General features: G+C 40.5%; 5 protein-coding genes across 8 annotated transcripts in view; 2 read left to right on the top strand and 3 right to left on the bottom strand.

Annotated features, from left to right (window-relative positions):
- The first annotated feature begins 4 nt into the window (after positions 1 to 4).
- Positions 5 to 2,083, top strand: LOC135335677 (uncharacterized). The gene has a single exon (XM_064531237.1). The coding sequence runs from the start codon at positions 1,050 to 1,052 to the stop codon at positions 2,001 to 2,003; it is 954 nt and encodes a 317-aa protein (XP_064387307.1). The 5' UTR covers positions 5 to 1,049; the 3' UTR covers positions 2,004 to 2,083.
- A 341-nt stretch (positions 2,084 to 2,424) lies between these two features.
- On the bottom strand, positions 2,425 to 4,020 carry LOC135335221 (uncharacterized). The gene is made up of 5 exons (XM_064530641.1): positions 3,853 to 4,020; positions 3,485 to 3,761; positions 3,313 to 3,434; positions 2,972 to 3,258; positions 2,425 to 2,912 (listed from the first exon to the last, which is right to left on the bottom strand). Exons 1-4 carry the CDS (start codon positions 4,018 to 4,020, stop codon positions 3,067 to 3,069), a joined length of 759 nt encoding a protein of 252 aa, XP_064386711.1. The 3' UTR covers positions 2,425 to 2,912; positions 2,972 to 3,066.
- LOC135334643 (uncharacterized) lies at positions 3,870 to 7,135 on the bottom strand. 3 transcript variants are annotated; one of them, XM_064529913.1, is made up of 12 exons: positions 7,031 to 7,135; positions 6,788 to 6,966; positions 6,615 to 6,727; positions 6,470 to 6,549; positions 6,326 to 6,420; positions 6,174 to 6,275; positions 5,942 to 5,988; positions 5,414 to 5,557; positions 4,950 to 5,159; positions 4,586 to 4,894; positions 4,414 to 4,535; positions 3,870 to 4,366 (listed from the first exon to the last, which is right to left on the bottom strand). In XM_064529913.1, the coding sequence occupies exons 9-12, from the start codon at positions 5,080 to 5,082 to the stop codon at positions 4,277 to 4,279; spliced, it is 654 nt and encodes a 217-aa protein (XP_064385983.1). In that variant the 5' UTR covers positions 5,083 to 5,159; positions 5,414 to 5,557; positions 5,942 to 5,988; positions 6,174 to 6,275; positions 6,326 to 6,420; positions 6,470 to 6,549; positions 6,615 to 6,727; positions 6,788 to 6,966; positions 7,031 to 7,135; the 3' UTR covers positions 3,870 to 4,276. The 3 variants fall into 3 exon arrangements, with proteins under 3 accessions (XP_064385983.1, XP_064385982.1, XP_064385984.1); XM_064529912.1 differs by having other exon boundaries at positions 3,870 to 4,535; XM_064529914.1 differs by lacking the exons at positions 3,870 to 4,366; positions 4,414 to 4,535; positions 4,586 to 4,894; positions 4,950 to 5,159 and having other exon boundaries at positions 5,420 to 5,557; positions 7,031 to 7,129.
- A 5,302-nt stretch (positions 7,136 to 12,437) lies between these two features.
- Positions 12,438 to 15,762, bottom strand: LOC135335571 (metabotropic glutamate receptor-like). Its single transcript, XM_064531104.1, has 2 exons — positions 15,615 to 15,762; positions 12,438 to 15,339 (listed from the first exon to the last, which is right to left on the bottom strand). The coding sequence occupies exon 2, from the start codon at positions 15,300 to 15,302 to the stop codon at positions 12,633 to 12,635; it is 2,670 nt and encodes an 889-aa protein (XP_064387174.1). The 5' UTR covers positions 15,303 to 15,339; positions 15,615 to 15,762; the 3' UTR covers positions 12,438 to 12,632.
- Positions 15,763 to 19,608: 3,846 nt separating this feature from the next.
- LOC135335283 (uncharacterized) overlaps positions 19,609 to 22,341 on the top strand; it is a 29,089-nt gene continuing 26,356 nt past the window's right edge. Inside the window, exons 1-5 of one of the 2 annotated variants that reach the window (XM_064530733.1) lie at positions 19,609 to 19,799; positions 19,854 to 19,961; positions 20,052 to 20,198; positions 20,248 to 20,373; positions 20,439 to 20,542. In XM_064530733.1, coding sequence (XP_064386803.1) covers positions 19,750 to 19,799; positions 19,854 to 19,961; positions 20,052 to 20,198; positions 20,248 to 20,373; positions 20,439 to 20,542 — 535 coding nt within the window. In that variant the 5' untranslated portion in view covers positions 19,609 to 19,749. The remainder of the gene's footprint in view (positions 19,800 to 19,853; positions 19,962 to 20,051; positions 20,199 to 20,247; positions 20,374 to 20,438; positions 20,543 to 22,341) is intronic. The other variant, XM_064530732.1, reaches the window with a different exon arrangement.

The following is a 22,341-nucleotide window of genomic DNA, read 5'->3' on the forward strand; positions in this document are numbered from 1 at the left end:
ACTGCAGAGGTGACACACCCTTCTTTGTTTTTCGATTCTAGAGAGTCGATTTGTACGATCTCGCTGAGCAGATGGCTTGCAATTTAAAAATCTTAGGAGCAGCCTGGGGAACCGCTGATGTCACTGCTGAAGTATGGAGCATGGTGAAAAAAGATTGTCTCGTTGTTGAAGCAGAGAACTCAACCTTTGGTTTTGACCCTATGCGTGGGCATAATAAGTTTCTTGTTGTGTGTTACCAATATGCAGATCAAAAACCTCTCATTACTGCTGTAAAAGAGCATGATTCAATCCGTCTTTCAAAGGCCAAATCTCAGGAGAATGAAACATCAATATCTTCGGAAAGTTCCACAACATCTTCTCACCAGCCTGCTCCTAAAGGAACCATCACCATTCTGGGAGCTGTGTGGGGAGTCAAGGATGTTACGGAGCTTGCTCAACAGTTTGTTATGGGAGGTGGAACCAAGTTCATGAAGCCTGCAACGAAAGAAGTGTGGAAAGGAATCGATGGTTGGCCGGGTGCGGTGAAGACCCTTGTTGTTATCTATCAGTACTCTGATATTTCAATGATGAGTATTGCTAGGGAGACGGAAACAATGCATTTTGAAGTATCACCTCCTCTTTCATCCTTGGTGCAGCATACGGGCTTGAACCAGTGACGCAGCAAGTGCGAGAGCTCATCAAAAATCGTCAACTTCATTTGACACCAAAGTTGATTCTCCCAGATAATACCTGGCCGGGGCACTACTACAAGAGCTTTGTGATGGTCTACCAATATGGTATTGAAAAACCTCAGTTGCTTATTTCCGACAGCTCTACGAAAGTTAGCATCTTATATGAGCGTCACGAACAAGAAGAAGTCAACAAAGAAGTCGACCTAGACCACCTTTTGATTCTTGGAGCAGCATATGGATTAATAAATGTGACAGAAAACATACAAGATATTGTCAAGGCGTTACAACACATCGAATTGTCTACTATGGTGAACAACTTGACGATGAAATGCGATGGTTTGAAATTTCATGACAAGACGTTGGTAGTAATCTATCAGTATGGACGCAGCCCGCCAGTTGTGTCCATCACCCAGGAGGGAAAATGTTGAAATCACGAAGATGCTACCACCAACTTATGTAGGGTTTCTCGACTCAACAAATTTGGTGGACGATGCAGATGTGATTTTGCTCAGTGCTGTAAACAACAATTATGTGGCATACATACCCAACGATGACAAGCTTGGAGCTACCACTAAAAACTCTGGCTGCGAATTCACAATCGAGCCAGATTCTCCTGGAATGTATTACCTCCAAGAAAAGCAGTCGAGGAAATTTTGTTCAGTGAATATAGATGGCTACCTCACTTTGAAAAGCGAAGAGGGAAAAACGTTGTTCAAGCTAATGCTCTCAACAACTGGCAAAGTTCGGCTTGCTACAACTGACAACAAATTTGTTCGACTTACTGATGACAATTTTTTGAAAGCTGATACTACTGAGCACCTTATTGCAAGCACATCTTTTCAGTTGGCAGTGGATTGTGCTGGCAATAGCCAACAACCTTCAAGCACCGAATGGAGAAACCTTTCCAGCCACAAAAAACTGCGGCTCTCATTTATTTGCGAAGTGACTAGGGGATTTTTTCTGGTACTAGGCTTCAAGTCATTCTTACGCACAGCCTCACCTAGCGTTGGACTACTCCATCTAATCCAGGGCAATGAAAATTCCGTGAAAGCTCTTCATACACTCAGGAAAGAACTACGACCCACAACAAGTGTGACGAAAGCTGTTTGCTCAGCAATTTGCTTCTTGAATATTGTCTGGAAGGAGGGACTGTTGTGGAAGGTATTCAAATTCTTACAACTTGAAGAGGGTGTGATAATCTACACTGAAATCTTTACTCAAGTTATCCAAGTGCTACTTCTTCCTGAAGCCGAAGCAGCTCTTTTACTAGGCAGTTTTACTACCTGGGCGCTCGAGCTGATCAATACCAGCAAGAAAGTTGCTGTAGACTGACAAACCTTCATAGTGACTAGTTTATTAGTTTATTAGTTACCTTGTATACATACTCGATTGATTGTTTATTTTGTGATCCACCTAGCTGTCACTGAGTTTTTACTACCTTGGGCGCTCGAGCTGATCGATACCAGCAAGAAACTTGCTGTAGACTGACGAACCTTCATAGTGACTAGTTTATTAGTTTATGTATATATACATACTCAATTGATTGTTTATTTTGTGATCCACCTGTCACCAAGTTTTAACAAAATGTTGCAGTAACAAGTTGTATACTGCATGCTATAATATAGCATGTTGCAAGGGTCTAATGAAAATCATTTATACTTATATAGCCACACATGCAGTCAAAAATATTCATTCCCATGCAGGTGTAACTGATCGAATCGACTCTTTTAAAACGTTGACTCCGTTTCATAACATTTGGATTTTGACACAAACGGCACCCCATACGCTCACGCATCAAGGCATAATTATCATGTTAAATATAATATACAATGTATGTATGACAGTGTCTGTCACTATACAATAAGTTAACAATAAAATAATACATCATCAGCAGTCAATGCGTGTTGTCCATAGCTTGAGCCTACATATTGATAAACTAATCACCTAACACTCAAATGTTGTATGGGATGAACTATATGGTTGTTAGGGGTCACTGGGATCAATGATGGCGGAAGTGTCCACTCTGTACATCCACACCCCAGGCCTCCCAACATTGTTAGTGGTCACGATGTTCATGATAGCTTCTGATAAGGAGTCAGTAACAGTCACAGAGCGGACACCATCACCACCGTTGATTCCAGCCAGTGCATAACCACTGTTTGTCCATTGTATGTCATCGTAGAGGAAGATGACAAATGAACGTTGACCATCTGTTGCCATGACGATTTGGAAAGTATTTACCTGAATCCAACACAATAATAATCCAGTATTGTATATATTCAAGTGTTATATCGACTCACCTCAGGACTAAAACTAAAGGCCTGATGGAGTTGAAGCCAAGTAGCAATGAACAGGGACGTAGGAGTGAAGGTAGGCTGGTTAGGAAAGGCAGTGCTCACTTCATTAGCAGCTCGTGTGAGGAGCATGGAGTCTTGAGTCTCTGCATAAGTACTAACCCACTAGAACGTGAATCGGTATTTGACCAGAATGGGGCTAATACCGGGGGGTTGGACGATACAAGTGGGAAATCTTCTGTAAAAGAATTTGTAAACGAAGCACTGAGAGACACATCTCCATTTGTGTTGACCTGATAAAATTATGTGTACTGTGAATTCACAAAAACACAACAGGGCAGACTTACAAAGATGGAAGTGTGATCTTGTCCCAGAAACCTGAAAGGACCATTCTGTAAATCAACTTTTGTGGTTCCATCAAGAGATGAGGCGCCTCGTACAAATGAAGTGCAGTAGAGCACAGGCTCACCTGTAAAGGGGCAACAAACTAACAGCTGATACATGCACTCAACTACTCACTGTCATTAGTGAACAGGGCTACGATGGCAGAGTTTATATAGCCCACAGGTGTCACTGTTGCCAATGCAACAAGTCTTCGGTTGTTGCCGATGAGGGTGGGCCTGAAACTCAGTTTAGTGTTGGGGACAGACCCAGAGGGAAAGGTCAGTGTGTTGAGCACATTGTCTATTTCAATTGTGATCTCAGTAGGGAAAGCCAATGTCCCAGACACAAGTTCAATAACCACCTCATCACAAATTGTAACCAACCACGTCTTGTGTAAACCTGAATACTGGTTCTGTATGTGTGGGGGATACCAAATTGCACACAACAATAATTCACCTACCATCAGTGTCCACTCTGTACATCCACACTCCAGGCCTCCCCACATTGCTAGTGGTCGTGATGTTCATGATAGCTTCTGATAAGGAGCCAGGTACAGTCACAGAGCGGACACCATCACCACCGTTGATTCCAGCCAGTGCATCACCACCGTTTGTCCCTTGTATGTCATCGTAGAGGAAAATGACAAATGAACGTTGACCATCTGTTGCCATGACGATATGGAAAGTGGTTACATGCATGAACCAGTATTGTATATTCAAGTGTTATATCGACTCATCTCAGCACCAGCACTAAAGAGAGGGATTTGAAGCCAAGTAGCAATGAACAGGGACGTAGGAGTGAAGGTAGGCTGGTTAGGAAAGGCAGTGCTCACTTCATTGGCAGCTTGTGTGAGGAGCATGGAGCCTTGAGTCTCTGCATAAAGTACTAACCCACCAGCACGTGAATTGGTATCTGACCAGAAAGGGGCTAATAACGGGGGATCTTCAGATTCAAGTGGGAGCACTTCCGGAGAAAAATTTGTAAACGAAGCAATACATCACCATTGGTGTTGTTGACCTAATAAAATGCATGTGTATACTGAAAACACAACAGGGAAGACTTACAAAGATAGAAGTATAATTTTGTTCCAGAAACCTGAAGGGACCATTCTGTAAATCAACTTGTGTGGTTCCATCAATAGATGAGGCGCCTTGTACAAATGAAGTGCAGTAGAGCACTGGCTCACCTGTAAGGAGGCAACAAAGTAACAGCTGATACATACACTCAACTACTCACTGTCATTAGTGAACAGGGCTACAGTGGCGGAGTTCATATTGAATTGAAATGAGCCCAGAGGTGTCACCGTTGCCGTGGCGAAAAGAACCCGATTAGTGCCATTGAAGGTGTTGGTTAAATTGAGTGAAGAGTTACTGTTGGGGACAGACTCAGAAGGAAAGGTCAATGTGTTGGATACATTGTCCATTTCAATGGTGATGTCAATAGGGATAGCAAGTGTCCCAGACACAAGCTCAATGCCAAATACCATGGCAACACCCTCACTCTCACAAGCTGTCACCACGTCTTGTGTAAACCTGAATACTGGCTCTGCATGTAAATGAGGGAGGAGGGTACCAAATTGCATACAATATAATTCACTTACCACCACTATTTACAATAATAACGGTGACATTATTGATGACGTTGACATTAGGATTGAGGGATTGTGCTGTCACCAGGAACACTTCAGCAAACTCTACCAAATCATCAGATACAATATTAATGTCTATGCACATCTCAGATCCTGGTCCGTCACGAACGGTTCCACTAACAAACGTGACTTTGGCATTGACAGCAGTGTAGTCACCTGGCTCTATATGAGGGAATGAGCAACATGACGTCATGCACTGACTATATACCGTATAATAATTATTATAGCGTGTATACATTTCAAGGGTATAAATGTTTGCGGCTTTCGCTGATTAAGGGTGTATCACAATTTAATATCGCGTGCATGCATGCTGCAGAAAGGCTGCTATTCAGCGAAAATTAAAGCGAAAACCTTTCTAATGGTCATTCCGCGCAAAACTTTATACCCTCAAAATATACCCGCTATACGGTAGTTACCAGTGGCACTTCCATCTTGTGTGAACACTCTTATTTCCACATTTCTGGGCGGAAAGATGTCAGTAACTATCTCCACACAGATGCGAATTGTTCTATCCTCTTCTGCTCTAGAGATCACCTCCTGACTAAACTGAAAGTCAAGTGCTGTACGGATAGAAAACCTATAATTTATTGTGCATACAATTTGTACAACTCAAGTAGCAACAAAAAATGAATTGTTGAGATTGTGTGGCACACAGTGTCTAATTCATAAAAATATAGTACTGTATAGTGCTAGAAAGATATGCGAGCTAAAATATTCCGTTTATAAGGCTACGAAAACATTATTCATGCGATTTATCTTATTTCCTCGATATTTAAAGGATATATAAGAGGCGCAATTTCAATGAGGATTGTACAAGCCTCGAATAAATGTGCAATGTGATACAAAATCAATGTATGCGATACGATAACCAGTTAAAGGCACTAGCTCGCATAAATGCCAGTTTTTATCAAATATGTATAGCACTAGAGTAGTAGGCATCTTACGTGTGGTTGCAACAATTTGCAATTGTTCAAATCTTTCTGGTTGTTCCCTGTACGGATCATGTGAGTGCATGGGTAATCCGTGTTATGAACAAAGAGAACATGTAGGGTAAGGCTCATAATACAAGTCTAGCATACAGGTCCATAGAAATAATGAGTGGCTCTTTAGAGCATGTAAACATGAAACTATAGTAAAGCTCTTATATATAGATGTTACATGCATGATTAGATATACCTGTTAGTACAATTGAGTACCACATCGATCACCGTTTTTCCAGCACTGGGTTGACAATATGCCGGCTAACAAGTGCAAGGAGAATCTCATTGTCAGTGTAATCTACAAATAATATTAACCACATTTTCAAACGATATAACATTTCAACATACTACACTCAATTTTTCCGTCCAATGCCTGACCCACATGACAGACCTGCCAGGAGATTAGCGGTGACCTCAGCATCCTGACCACTGGGGATAACCAGCTGTAGGGAGTGGGTACATGGTTACACTATCAGGTATGGCTATATATACCTGTGGTGAAATGTTGCCCAGATTAGGGATGGTCGTGACGCTGGTGAAGAAGACGAACACTTCAGCTCGAGTTAAAGGGCCTGTGTGTAACATGTGAACACGAGGATAACACTCAGTGTGCATGTTAGAGCAAGCTCAAACTCACCTGGGCCAGGAAAGACTGTGACAGAACCATTGGTTAGGGGGGCCTCTCGATAAAACTCTTGTTGAGAGCCACTGTTATCCAATATTGTCAGTTTGTTAATTGGAGCTGGCAGCCTATGAATTATAATAATTATGAACACAGAATCCCACATGTGTATGCACGTAAGCATATACCTCCTAATCACATTCATTGTTGCCATGTCCACGATGCTGACGACTTTGTTCTTATACGTGATCCCAGCATCAAAGGGAATGTTGACATCATCCACACTGCATGCCAGACTCCTAGCCTGCTCTTCTGTGCTGCGTCTCACTCGATGCACATACTCCACTTGTCTCCTCACTCTGGAATTCTGTACATATAGCATGCAGAAGAATATTACGTCTATAGTTTATATAATAATGACATCGCCTTACAAATTGATCAAGTTTAGCAGGCACCCCACTGCGCTGCATGGTGTAGCAATTGTCTGCAGGTACTATATAATTATATGAGGACTGCAGGCAAAGCTGTACCGAAACTGCGAGGTCTTTTTCTTTTTTATAGTATACAATGCTGATGTTGTAACATGATGATGGTGGAATGTAACATCATTTGTGTCTATATATAGAAGATGGCACAAAATTATGTTCTCAATTTTCATGATTACTTTGGAATGAGTTCTCTAATTCGTAGCCTCAATATCACATTCGTGTCTATATTGAATGGCACAAAGAATTAAAAATTATGTTCTCAATTTTCATGGTTACTTTGGAATGTAGCCTCAATATCATTCGTGTCTATATTGAATGGCACAAAAAATTAATAATTATGTTCTCAATTTTCATGGTTACTTTGGAATGAGCCTTTCATGAGTATTGAATGGCACAAAGAATTAAAAATTATGTTCTCAATTTTCATGGTTACTTTGGAATGTAGCCTCAATATCATTCGTGTCTATATTGAATGGCACAAAAAATTAATAATTATGTTCTCAATTTTCATGGTTACTTCGGAATGAGCCTTTCATGAGTATAGCCTCAACAACAACCCCATCTATGAGCCCGTTTTGAACTGCCATCTTCAAATCATATGGTCGTTGGCACTGGCAGCTTCGGAAAACCTTTCATTTCCTCCCCTCCTCTGCCAAATGACGCCGGTCGCAGCTGTACGCGGAGATTAGTTGAGGATAAGACTTAAACTTGCTACGTCTGTCTGTAGTGTGTGTCTGTGACCTCTCATGACCCTTCAGGCTCACTCCAAATCGGCCACATTGCCGTTAGTGGGAAGGGAATTATAGTAAACTGCATGTACACCTCATCACAAATCTTGCATAAATATAAATCTGGTAGTGGATATATAAGTTTCCTATGAAGAGGAGAGGGTGGTGGGTAATACAAGAATGCTGTGTTGCATGTCCCGGGTATTAGATAATCCACCCTCATGTAAGCAAGCCTGTTGATGTGTTGTGTGGGTGGCTAAACAAGTTAGCTTAAATTAGGAACACATTCTCTACGGATTCCATGTTGCCACGCTATATATGCAATTGTATTATCACCGTGACTGCTATAGTGAGGATGAAAGCATCGCGGGTGCTGATGCCTCGGTGGAGGTGCCAAACGGCAGCTATACTAATAGCACACATAATATAAATTATGATAAACGCATTGGCTTGCATCATAGATAAACAAAAGAAAGGGATAGGCAACGCCCAGCACGTCTGTTGGATGAGGTGAGTTGCTAAAAAGGGGTGTGTGCACTCAAAATGTCAGTAAAGATTTTATAGTGTTTGTAGTATTATAGCAAGCTGTGCTCTTGAGGAGACACCAAATACACTTAGACATAGGCTATTAATCTTTTAGAGCTGCTTATGCAAAGTGATGAGGAAGTGAGCTCCAAAGGGGGGTGTCAGTACTCTCTACAAACCATAACAGGTCTGTTCCCAACTCCTTCAAATGCCATCTCTTCGATCACACAATACAGATAAAGATACTTGTGTTCCACTTTCTAATACCTAAACTGTGTCTTAGAGCACTTCAAACTAGATTACCATGTACAGTACGTAAGAGCAGGAGAGGTACGCAAACTTTCTGGACTTCGGACAAACGTTTCATGGTGCTGCCACTACTTCACTGCATTGAGAGCTGGAAAATATGCTTTGAATTCCATAGTAAATTTTTAGGTTTTCTTCTCACTAAAAGTAGTAGCCTATAAAAGGGACCAAGTGAGTTATTGTTCCATGCAGTTATAAACACACTTGAATGTGAAACGTACATGTTATAAAATTATTTCATATTGGAGATAGAGGTACACAAACTGACAATTTGGTGTTTTTTCACACAAATCAAGCTGAATAAAAGAAAACTTGGCACTAACATAGCAGCTGTAGCTATCAGTAGTGCTGGGTGTATGTTAGCCTTGATTCCAGGCCGCAAAGAGAAAGGCGGCCTGGTATACTTTGTATGCGCATGCGCGTACATTACCACAAAAAGGGGGTAATCCGTGTATTTTATGGATACTGTCAGTAAAATAAACCGTATACTATTTGTATTCTAAAGTTACAGTCCGTTACATAGAAGTATTGTGCAAAGATGACTGAGTTCTTACGCCCTTTATTGCATCAAGCCAAGTCTCTACTTAATGACACCCTACACTGTAAGGCTACAGATGTTGTAGGAGAGGCATGATCCCCTGATGAGGCTGTGGTAATATGGACCAGGCAAGTCTTCTGCTACTAAATCTTGCCTTTGTGTTCGACAGGAAGCCATTGCTGAAGATAAAGACGCTAATGATTACTCCTGAAAGCTTTTAATAAGCTTTAACTCGATACTCAGGAAGTTTAATATTCACTCAAGATCTACTGATGTATTAAAGAGTCAACCACTCTTCCTAGCTGGCGCTCTACTGTCTGGGAGGCCTTCTTGAACTGTCTCTTTAATATTGATAAACAGAGCTAGAAGAAGCAGCACTGCTGCAGCATAATTATTCTACTGTGATTAATAGTGTCTCTGAAAGCTACCATTGTGGTAACATTGTCATACGTATTCTTCCTTTTTGTAACTTTGTCCGTTTTTTACAATTTGTATGATGGAATTGTTGTCAATTATTTCGTGCATGCGCATACAAAGTATACCAGGCCGCCTTTCTCTTCGCGGCCTGAAATCGAGGCTAGGTGTATGTGTGCATGATGCCTTTGAATTTCTCTTTTAGGCCCCCTACGAGAAAATAAGCAGATATAGGGATCATTGTGTACTTTCTTGAGCGCAACTCGCCTCCAACCAGAGGGTGTGATGTCACACACTGTATTACCTAGCATCACGTGGGACGTTGCCTATCCGTTTATCTATGCTTGCATGAGAATCTACATGTAGTTGTGCGGAGTTCAGGCAGAATCCAGAATTACAAAGACTGGGTAATGATTGACCATGTTTGTTGTTAAAAACGATCGATGCCAAAAGTTCAAGCCTAAGATTAGTACACGTACTTACAGAGACAAGCTCTTCTGAAAAGGCTGCAATAACATTCCAAGTAGGCATAACTCGGAAGCATTATTTTGCAAATCAACAAATTGAAGTCCAAGACAACATGACTAGACTAGCTATATATCCGGAAACTCTTACTTCGACTTCATTGATCCGCCTTGCCGAGCAGCTGTGCAGTGCAGTCTACACACACAGACACCCACAAACATGCACATGCACTACCGTATATTCTGCTTGCGCATGCGCATCGATGCTACACATTGTTGTGTTAATCCACTCCAGGTTCATTACTGAGATAAAATCTGGTGCTGCACCAGAGGAAGTACGACACTCTTTCTATTGTGCATGATGACGTTTGCTGAGCTGGCAGTTTACCGCGACATTGCCACGACAAACTCTAGGCTTGTACATGTAGAAACTGACTGTCTAGCTAGCTCTGTGTGTTTCTCACTGGGGTTCAGCAACGGAAACAGTTTGATCTAGGTCTAATCTATACCATTAACTTCAGTCACAGAATGACAAAGTTATTATGAGGAATACACTACATTGAAAACCAATGTCAAAAAGATTGGAATGCAATTAAAAGAGCGACCACGAGATGTGTGTCGTACCTCCGCACCATATGGCTGCACCCCATCAAGAGTGTAGACAGTGTAACAGCTGTATATAGGATTTAAGGCTGCATGCAATTTTCGGGCCTTAAGCTCGCAGTTGTGAAATATTATGCGCAAAAACAAACAATCTATGACAAATCTAAAACTCGAAGCCTTGCAATACTTGCTGTCCCAGTGCATTGCCGCGGTATTGAAAGGTCTCTGACCCATTGCCATGGAAATGACTCCATTTGTAGCTCAAGGCAAGATATTACTGCAGGGATAATAAATAATGAATACGAACAGAGAACTGTATAATAAAGGTTTCTCAGCGGAAAATACAAATTGGAGCATCTATATACTCACAAGCCCTCACTGTATCTCCATGCAGCCAGCCAGGCTGTATCCAATCTTACACAAGTCAAGTGCATGTATGACTATAATTAAACTGCTTAATAGTCTATTGTGACAGAGTCACCATTGTATAATTATGGTGCCATTGTATGGAGTACATGCAAGGTCACAGTCTACACTAAGACTCCGGAAGTGTGTATTATACAGTTCATTTGTCAATTTATATGGGCCCTTATGGGAGATAATGATATTCATAGTTTGCGGTAGTATCAAAAACAGTAACACTCCTTTTGTCAAGGATAACTTTTCACCAGTAGGTGCCTACCACTATTAAATGATATACAAATAATGCTGAATAAATAAGCTACTGAATGATATAAAAATTAAGTGGTAAAAAAGTACTGAATTGCTGCATTGTATGAAAGAAAACTGGTGATATTTATATTTTCTGTGACTTTGATTTCCGGGCAAATTAGTAATAGGGGTGCTGGAGAGATACAGATGGGCTAGACTATAGACAACACTGGTAACTACAAGTAGACCAAATAAGAACACTAATGACCCAGGTTTGACCAAGATACAACAAAGTAAACATTGACAAAAATGAGTAAGTTTAGCTCTTGCCTACTTTCCACTTGAGTGTCCAGAGTTTCTTGAAACTGCCTAGATAGCTAATATAATGCTAGAAGTTAGTCTTTGCAAAGAAATAAACAGCATCCGCTTTGCCAATATTTTTTTATAGCAGGTCTTGTGTTCTAACATTGGCCAGTTTATTGGATATATCCTGTTTGGACTGACTTTGATTTCTGGGCAAATTAGTACTCCCCAGTTCTGGATCCTAATTTTCCTGTGGCCAGTTCATGAATACTATATCTACTAGTACTGTGACTCTGGAACCTGGCTTGCACTTCAGGACCTGGGTATTGATGCTGGAAAAACTGAAAAAGTTGTTTCTTTATCCAATTCTGATAGTAAACAATGACATACAGAAGCCATAATTAAATTTACGGAGAATTACTGTAGTATTTACAAGCCACAAACAGGAAATTTACTCACTATGATGCAAAACCACGATTACATCATTTGAAGCCAAATTTGTAGTCTTAGTGTAGACTCAGGGCACACCACTATAGATCTCAAAACACCTATTTTACATTAAGGTGGTATGCACAGTCTCACCCTTCACCAACACAGCAAAACATTATTTTATAGGGACACCACCTCTCAATTATTGTGGTGCCTGGAGGAGTAGGAGTACTCATTGCCATGTATTAACTATTACTTCCTTCCTAAACGGATTTTTGTACACATTGTTTACTACGTACACATTCACATATGGTTTACAAATGCTATCAATAAGAGTTTATGTTCCTATTATAATGTATTGTCAAGGCGAATCCATGCAACGTTCATGCTTTCTTATTCAACCACTTTTACTACAACAACAACAAATAAAACAATGGCTTAAAATGGCTAGGTAAAACAGAACACGTTACTATAATAGTCAGCCACTCAAACTATACAATCTGTGTTTTAATGTGTAACTATACAATCTGTGTTTTAATGTGCAGCAGTAGATATAAGCAAATAGGACTTAGCTATATAAGCCATTAAATGTTGCTGCCAATTGTCACAGCATTACTAGTCATAGTGTTCATCGTTACAGCAGGGGATACGTCATACGTTTGTTTACTTTTAGAGTCCTCATCTTTCCTGATGATTACAGTAAACAACCGTGGTCCAACAACACTGACTAATATCGTATAAGCTCCGAGAGTGGTTGTCAGGGCGATAAACGCATTTTGAAGGTTCTGAGCAGATCCAGTGAAGAAATAAGAAACGAAAAACATGGTCCAAATCGTTAGTAGGATATACGCTGAAACACAGATGGTTTTTGACTCGTTAAAATTGGCAGGACTCTTAAACGTCATGGTGCCTAGCACCGCAGTGATTAGAATAAGACCAGCCTCGTACAAAACTGAAACAATGAAACCCAGAATTGGCTCAGCCTCACAGGTAATGATAATTTCTGGTTGAGAGTTGAGATTCATTGTGTTAAGTCGTACTTCACGCAAGACATTGGGATTTACAATAGTGACTGAGAGCAACACAATAACCATTTGACCACACACAATCAAAAGAGAGAAGAGAACTTGGTGATACCACTGAACACATTTTAGCTGCTTTGTCCGCGATCTCTCAAAGACAAAGATTCGAGTGATTCTAATCACCTTGATCAGCAAAGATCCGTTCATTAGCGAGAAACAAAACCACAACAAGATTCGCTGCAGAACACAAATTGCTAGAGATGGCGGAGATAAGTAGATGAAGCTACTTACGAAGCTGCTAGCTGCACCAATTAGAACTAGTATAACAGATTCTCGACTGGAAGCCCTAATGACAGGTGAGTTCCAAAACACTGCCAGCAATACAACGGCCACAATCAACAGGATTATACCGAGGACAGATCCAGCTGAAACCACAATAGCAAAAGGATGACTGAATGACAAAAATACTTTGGGTATCTTGACACAACCATTACTTCCAACAGTTGGAGTGTTACCCCACATTTCACCGTACACAGAGCAATTACTGCAATTGGAAGCTAGCGAACTATTTGAAAACAGCACACCCAGGCAACTATCACAAAGACCACAGCACGCACCGTCGATTCTGCGAATGTACTGGCCAGGAGCACAAGAACTACACGCTGAGCTAACAGCCTCAGGGATCATTGCTCCTGAAAAATCGAAAAATTGTACTGATGTGTCCTGACTTACATCTAAAGCGTTGAGCTCACTCCACATTCCAATGTTCTCAAGGCTGTAGCTAACTTCATTTTGCTCTGTCTTGGCTTGATAATTCGTTACTCTAAACGTAAATGACTTTACGCTTCCATTTTCGTTAAAAACTACACGATTGCCTGTCAAACTAGTAAAATTCACATTTGCTACATACTGTAATAAATTCGATCGATCAAACGTTCCATTTTGGCCATTACATGAGCTCGTCTCTCTATTCCAGACAACAGGGGACCCGCAAATGTCATTCAAATAGTTCTGGAGGGCATGGGCATGTGTGTACACAGCATCGATCACCAATGGTACAAAAAAATCATCACTGCCAGCTGTCACTCCGGCTAGCGGACAATCTTCACCAGAGCAATTGAAAAAATTGTGGAAGAACTCGGGAAACCACGGATCTCGTAAATTGTTCCCCAGTGTGAGATTTGAATAGTAGCTATGGAACAAATTAGCATGATTTGAAACAGGCAAAACTCCAAAGAAACCGGACACTATATTTGGAGGAAATTCGTTGGCCAGTTGCGTCCAGCCACTACTACCTATCCAGGTGAAGTGCCGTGTTGTGACATTTTCAAGGTGTTTGAATAGTTCTTGTACATGCTGTCGGGTAGAGTAAAACACCACAACATTTGCTGTTGATCTTGAAAGTTTATCTGCTATTTTTTGATAATCAGATACAGTAGCTGTCTCATCAATGCCTTCGTTTAGATCTATACATATGCCTATTTCACCAGCTATCCTTACTAGACTATCAATCCCAAAGCGGCCATAAGTGTTTCGAGAAAATATTGTTGAAATGTAAGTCCAACCGAAATGCTGAATCACGTCAATAATAGCTTGTACCTCCAATGAATCTGAAGGTACGGTCCTAAAAAAATATGGGTATCGCTCCCTATCTCCAAGAATATCTGAGGTAGAAGCAAAACTGACTTGAGGGACTGTAAATAAACGGGTAAGGCCAGCTACGGGAATTGATACAGAGCTAGATGCTGCTCCCACAAGACCAAAGGTGGTTAGAGTAGTTGTGTTCGCGACTGTTTGATTTATTGATTCACCAGCAGTTGCTGAGCACGTGCCTTGCATAGGTGTGATAATCAAATCGGCAGTTTCGTCCAAACCAATCTGCTCAATAAAACACGTGTCTCGAATATCATAACCAAGCGTAACATTCGGTAAAAGATTTGGGTCAGAGTTGATGGTATCCAGTGCAAAGAGCATGGCCTCTACAATGTTTATACGATTGAAGTGTTCACAGTACCCCCTGGAATGCACAGGGAATAGTCCACCGAGGATAAAATCAGCATTTCTAGTCTCTCTCATTCCTCTGATTCTACTAGTCCCAGCACCACTGGTATCAGCCGGCCCAAAGACAATAGCCTCAGGTGGTGCATCGTTGTTGTACTGAGTGGTTGCACTAGTGAATATTGGGAAACTTGCAGCTAGTAGCACAAAGACAGCAATAGCTTGACCAGTCATAGTCTCTCAGTTTAACTTTTGTTATTGAATGTATATGCTGTGACATGAAAACAGTAGATATAGATCTACACAGGATGTTATGTAATACAGAAGTGAAAGTATCATAACATGTCATGCATAGTATACTACTTTCTGGGCAATGGAATTTGCTTTTGTGTAAACACTACCTGAAGTCAGACACAAATAAAAATCTAAAATACAGGTGACCATAATTATAACGGTTAGATCTACCCATGCACATATACAATACACTGGTATATAAGTGATTGCTATAAGAGGTGTATAGACAGGTCTACATGTAGTATAACGTACAGTCAGCAACCTTGCTCTTCCCTAATAGTAGCTATGAACTGAACTATAGTTATACAACACGTACATATTAGCTATGTCTATAACAATGCAATGAGTTTGGGTGTGTCATGCAGTCCACAATAACATATGATTATCGTGATGCTGTCATGAAATAGCTACAATATTCATAGCTTCAAAACTCAATCTCTATAAGCCACAGAATTGCCACGGAATTTCCAGGCAACCCTCAACAGGACACAGTAATTATATAATTTATTACCACATCAGGCCATAACAGATGTTTTTATGGTGGGGGGAAAAAAATAAAAATGGGTGATGCTTCTGGGCAAGGCGGCGCTTGCGACGGCCAGGGAGTGTGTCCGGGAGAGGATGTACCCCTTTCTGCCCCATCGGAGGCGACATTTTTCTTCTCAGAGGTGTTAAACAGAAACAAGTTTTACACACCTATAAGACACGTTTTTCAATAATTATATGCAAAATGATAATAATTGTTATGTTCCCATGATAATAATTATAGCTGCAAATCATATAAAGGCACGTCATTGAATAGGACTCACTCACTTCATTGGAGAGAAGATATTCATCACACAACAGCTAGCTTTCTTCAGGTTGCAGTATTATAATTATATACGGGATTTTTCTCAACTTTTCTGCTACAAAGTAGGAATACCCAAGCATTACCAAAATGGTCTGCCACCACCACTCAACCATTCACATTAAGCAGATAATATTAAATATACCGGGCTTGGCAAATTTTTGCCTATTATTCTTTTTGACTATTCTTAAAAAGTCAGCCAGTTTGGCTATTATTCCAGTTTAGTGTATACCCATTATTCCAGTTAATTTATTTGTAGTTGTATTGATAGCACTACCTGAGGTAGCCTCGTTCCCAGCCTCGTTGTCTCTATAGCTCAACTTGAAAATATTTGCCCCCGGGATCGGCTATACTTGAGGTAACATTTATACAGAAAGTGCATGAAATATATAATCATGCACCTCTAGTGTCGAAAGAGAAAATACTCCTCCATGCCTGCCTAGTGGCTATAAGTGCTTACAGTACAGTAACAGATGTCTATATCTATAGCTACATTATAAGATGTGAAATTATAGGTCTACCAGACTCTGAGGGTCAAATTATGCTAATTTAGTGCCCTATTATTCTCGTTGCTAGAAGTCTCCCTATTATTCCAAACATTATGCTAGCATAATTTGCCAAGCCCTAACCGTTATGCCACCATATACAATTTTCTTGAATATGCATGTAGGAGGAAATCTCAGCTGTTAATCTCAGGTCCAACTGGCAACATAACTTGCACGCATGCGGTATATATGGTAATGCATTAGTAGAGGCTTAATATTATACACTTATAGACCTTACCTCAATGAGCACCGTTGCATGTATATATATATATATATATATATTGCATGGCTAAGTGAGAAAATGTACGAAGCTGTCCTAGCAGTATATATATACAAGCGATCTGTACACACATCTATGTTGATAGCTATAATTATAATTATACAAATAAAATGAGGCCAGAGACATGTTGAAAGAGTAACATTTGCTTGTGAGATTAAGATGCACTCACCTCATATTTTAATACTTCACACACTCATGTTTACCGCAAGCATATTATCTATATCGGACTTGCATATAGTGATCGAGTTCAACATGCATGCATGAGTTCACAATAAAACAACCTTTATCAATTTATAAATTCTACAAAATTCTTGGACTAGCAAACACAACTTCATCTTCTCTTTGCAGTTATTTTAGCCAGTGCAAATGTATTTATACAAAACTGCATTCAAACTTCGTGCGCTCTTTAGTGAAGCACAATTGAATACGATGTGGACAATTTGACATGTCAAGCGCAAGAAGTAATGTCCAGCTTGGCAACACTGCAGCACCATGCACGACCACAAATCTTCAAAACAGCGTACTAACATAATGCAGGTTGTATACACGGGTATATACTTACAGTAAGAGACTTAATTACAGTGGAAGCTCTGATAACAACCACCTCCGAATAAAGGCCAGCTGCTATAATTATAACCGCCAGGCATCCAGATCCCAAATACCTTAATGTTATTATAGACGGGTAGTAATTTTAGCGTTTTCAAATTTTCCTCTGTTTTTAGGGTACTTATTTTGGCGGATTTGTAGAAATTCATTACAATAGTCAAAAGATGTACAAATATGAGTTTTTGAATCGAAGTTTGTAGTCAGAAAAAGGGCTAGCTTGCTTAGCATACTCTCAAAAGTACATTACATTATACCAAGAGTTCTTGATTTATAAAAGTATACTTTTAAAAAAAGTTATTTTTATTTTGAGATTCATAATTTTTTAATTGCGTTTTATTATTAGCGCGTACTTAATTTAGCGTACAAATTTGCTAAAATTTGCTAAAATTAGTACTCGTTTATAATAGTAACAATAAGGTAAACAGTTTGTGTACAAAACAATCCCTAACAAAGGCTACCTCTGTAAAGGCCAAAACAATGTTCTCCAAAGGTGTCCATTATAGAGGGGTTCCACTGTACATGCATGCACTGCATACAAGATGGGCTATGCGAACCATTACACCCATTGTCCGTCATGCAATAATTAGGTTCATATCTAGATTTATATCAATCTCAGAATGCACACACTTCTCACTCTGCAGCTAAACTCATACTAAGGAGTTTCCATTTCTACTGCACTGAGGACCTTGAACACGTCATCCCGGTTCTCCTCTCCAAAACAAATCGAGTGCTATACTTGAGAAGTTTTTCCCTGGCACAGCTGGTAACGGATCCTCACTCTGGCGACACATGGGATGGGTGGATAGGGAGATTGAGCTTCGTGGGGCTGGGCATCAAGTATGGGTTCTGCAGTATAAGTTTTAAATCTGAAATGTCCCAGCTGCATGCATGTCAACACTTAGAGTCTGTTGCCCATAATCAAGGCTGTGCAAATAATTAATAATTATGGCCGGAGAGTTAGCTATAAAATCACAGGTATATATAGATCTAATATCACCTATATGTATGACACAGGAGTGCATGTCTATTGAATATTCATGACTCCTGATATGATCATTTTCACTTTTACACAGTCAGTGCCAGTCATTTTTATCTATGTGGATAAGGTAGGCCACGCCCCCTCTTTTTCTGCCATGACATTAGAATACACTGAGGTGTAGCTATAATTAAGTATACTATTGGTTAGTTAGTTTGCAATTGTACACTATACAGTGTATACTAAATTCACCAATCATAATTTCTCATGCACTAGCACGATAATAATACAATTGCATAGCGTGCATGGCAACATGAAACTCTGTGAGAATGTGTTCCTAATATAAGCTAATTTGTTTAGCCACCCACCCACAACACATCAACAGGCTATGCTTACATGAGGGTGGATTATCTGATACCCGAGACATGCAACACAACATTCTTCTTACACTGAACTGTATTAGCCACACCCTCATCCTGCAGGGCTTCCCACCAACGGCAATGTGCATGCATGGCCGAGTTGGAGCGACCCTGAAGGACCATGAGAGGTCACAGACACACACTACAGCCAGCTAGGGTACAGCTGTGACCAGCGTCGGAAAAGGTGGAGAAATGGAAGGATACATGCAAAGCTGCCAGTGAATGGTGAAGATGGCAGGATTCAAGACAGATTCAGAGATGGGGTCGTTGTTGAGGCTGATCAAAGTGCAATGAAAGGAGAGCTATTTCACACTATAATTGAATGAAGTGAATGTGGTGGACTCCTGATGCAATTGACTGGCATGCAAATGATCTCACAATACATGCAGCTAACCCATGAATGCATTCTACACAATATGTTTTTATTATACTCCTGATCGATCTTGTTGAATAGACTAATTAATGCATGAAGTATAATAAGTGCAGCTAACCTCACAATAAAATTATGAAGTAAAAATTCACACCTAATTCATCAAGTGATTCAGGTTCCTTTCTCTTACAGACACGCATTGTGTGCTGCATTCCACCATCATCATGCTACGAGGCCAGCACTATACTATTTAAACTGGATCACAAAACAGGCTTGCAATCTCGCCACAGCTTTGCCTGCCTGAGAGTCCTCGTATTATAGTACCTGCAGACAATTGCTACAACATGCAGCTGCTGATCATTACTGCAGCATTGCTGAGTGCACTTATGCAAAGGTAAGCCTCCTCTTATGCTGAATGGTTCCCAGATACTCTCTTTTGACGGTGCAGGAGCTGGTGCCAGGAGTTTGGCTCGCCACCATTGTGTCTACTCAATCGTTTGGATGTCCTCCCCTGCAGAGTTGTCAATACACACACAACTCCTCTTCCACAAGACAAGTATGTTCAATAGCTTTTGCGCATGTGCCCTTATGATTATCTAGTATAAGATCAGTTGCACTCTTTTTTGTATATACACGTTGCATGCAGTGAGTATGCAGTATACAGTACAAGGATTCGTGAACGTCCTCTGAGGTGTGAGATTCGTTGCCGTGGTACCAGCCCACAATCTCTCCCTACTGTCGATGGAGATCCCAGAATTTATTATCTTTTCTCCCCAGGATTTGGAAGACAAGAGTAATTGCAATGTTTAACATTCAACTACTGTAATATTTTATTTTTGCAGCTATGATAACCGGCAGCTAATACGGTACAGAGTGCAATGTCCTCGTGACCATTTTTCTTTCTTCGACCTCATGTCTTTGGACCTGGAACCACCTTCTTGCAACAACACAGACACTGGAGAAACAAAGTGAGAAATCTATCATTATAATTATAATAGACATTGTATTATCCTGAGCTGTAATTATTTGCAAGGTGTGTGGACTACCTTCAAGTGAGCAGGGGAGGAGGTGACTTTGGGTTCCTTGAAGTGTGTGGTAACGTCACCCCCATCTCCCTCCGGTCACAACTGGACAGCGGTGAGAGAGATTAATCACACATGCACATAGCAACAGCATTTTATATACTACACAGGAGAAGAAAATTTCACTAAGTTTTAACATTTATCCTCTCTCTAAAACTACAGGTACCGTTGAGGTGATACTGAGGACAAGTGAAGATGAACACTTCCCTGAATTCTCCGCAGCTGTTGTGTGTGTGAACACTGCCCTCTTGCAGGGGCTTGATGATGGTGGGACGTCATTGCCACGAATTGACGGCAGTGGGGTGTCTGCTAAACTTGATCAATTTGTAAGGCGATGTAATTATTATATAAACTAGACATGACATTCTTCTGCATGCTATGTAACAGAATTCCAGAGTGAGGAGACAAGTGGAGTATGTGCATCGAGTGAGACGCAGCACAGAAGAGCAGGCTAGGAGTCTGGCATGCAGTGTGGATGATGTCAACATTCCCTTTGATGCTGGGATCACGTACAACAACAAAGTCGTCAGCATTGTGGACATGGCAACCATGAATGTGATTAGGAGGTATATGCTTACGTGCATACACATGTGGGATTCTGTGTTCATAATTATTATTACTTCATAGGCTGCCAGCTCCAATTAACAAACTGACAATATTGGATAACAGTGGCTCTCAACAAGAGTTTTATCGAGAGGCCCCCCTAACCAATAGTACTGTCACGATTTTTCCTGGCCCAGGTGAGTTTGAGTTTGCTCTAACATGCGTGCATACACACTGAGCCTGTCCGCATGTACACACAGGCCCTTTGACTCGAGCTGGAGTGTTTGTCTTCTTCACCAGCTTTACGACCATTCCTGAACTAGGCAACATTTCACCACAGGTATAGCCATACCTGATAGTGCAACCATGTTATCGTCCACTCTCTACAGCTGGTTATTCCCAGTGGTCAGGATGCTGATGTCACCGCTAGTCTCCTGGCAGGTCATGTGAGTCAGGCATCGGATGGTCAAATTGAGTGTAGTAAGTTAAAGTGTTATATCGTTTGAAAATGTGGTTAAATACATTTTTTGCAGATTACACTGACAATGAGATTCTCCTTGCACTTCTTAACCGGCATATTGTCAACCCAGTGCTGGAAACGGTGATCGATGTGGTACTCAATTGTACTAACAGGTACATCATGTAACAGAGTCAAGTTATACCCCTTATTTCTATGGACCTGTGATGTTACACTCGATCATAATAGTTTAGACTTATATATGTAGCACTCAATCATGATTATTTACACTAAAGTTGATTCATAATTCTTTGTTCATAATTATTATGGATTACCATGCACTCACATGATCCAGGGAACAACCAGGAAGAATTGAACAAATTGCTGCAACCATACGTAAGCTGAAAATAATTACAATTGTATTTCCTACTATATATACTGTAGTGCTATGGAAATTAAAACTAACAAACATTTTTATCGCACATTAATTTTATTGGCTTTTATTCGAGGCCTGTACATGAAATCACACCCTTTATCAAGGAAATAACTTTTTTTCGTAGCCTTATATAATTATGGGCCAAAACGCAATACTTTATGCTCGCATATTATTTCTAGCACTATATACAGGTACCATTTTGTGAACTGTGTCGTGTTTGCACACAAGCTCAACAAATACGTGTAGTAGATGTTGTTTATTGTTACTCGTACAACTTGTATGCACAATACAATGTTCTCTATCCATACAGCACTTGACTTTCAGTTCAGTCAGGAGGTGATCTCTGGAGCAGAAGAAAATGGAACAGTTCGCGTTTGTGTGGAGATAGTTACTGATATCTTCCTGCCCAGAAATGTGG

The sequence above is a fragment of the Halichondria panicea genome, chromosome 4 (genome assembly GCF_963675165.1).
Source record: "Halichondria panicea chromosome 4, odHalPani1.1, whole genome shotgun sequence".
In the NCBI taxonomy this organism is placed as follows: Eukaryota; Metazoa; Porifera; class Demospongiae; order Suberitida; family Halichondriidae; genus Halichondria; species Halichondria panicea.

Coding starts and splice junctions, on each gene's coding strand:
- LOC135335677 (XM_064531237.1), top strand. CDS start 1,050: ATGGACGCAGCCCGCCAGTTGTGTCCATCACCCAGGAGGGAAAATGTT.
- LOC135335221 (XM_064530641.1), bottom strand. CDS start 4,020: ATGGCAACAGATGGTCAACGTTCATTTGTCATTTTCCTCTACGATGAC. Junction 3,435..3,484: donor AGCCCTGTTCACTAATGACA/GTGAGTAGTTGA, acceptor GCCCCTTTACAG/GTGAGCCTGTGCTCTACTGC. Junction 3,259..3,312: donor AAGATCACACTTCCATCTTT/GTAAGTCTGCCC, acceptor TAATTTTATCAG/GTCAACACAAATGGAGATGT.
- LOC135334643 (XM_064529912.1), bottom strand. CDS start 5,082: ATGTGCATAGACATTAATATTGTATCTGATGATTTGGTAGAGTTTGCT. Junction 4,895..4,949: donor TATTATTGTAAATAGTGGTG/GTAAGTGAATTA, acceptor ATTTACATGCAG/AGCCAGTATTCAGGTTTACA. Junction 4,536..4,585: donor AGCCCTGTTCACTAATGACA/GTGAGTAGTTGA, acceptor GCCTCCTTACAG/GTGAGCCAGTGCTCTACTGC.
- LOC135335571 (XM_064531104.1), bottom strand. CDS start 15,302: ATGACTGGTCAAGCTATTGCTGTCTTTGTGCTACTAGCTGCAAGTTTC.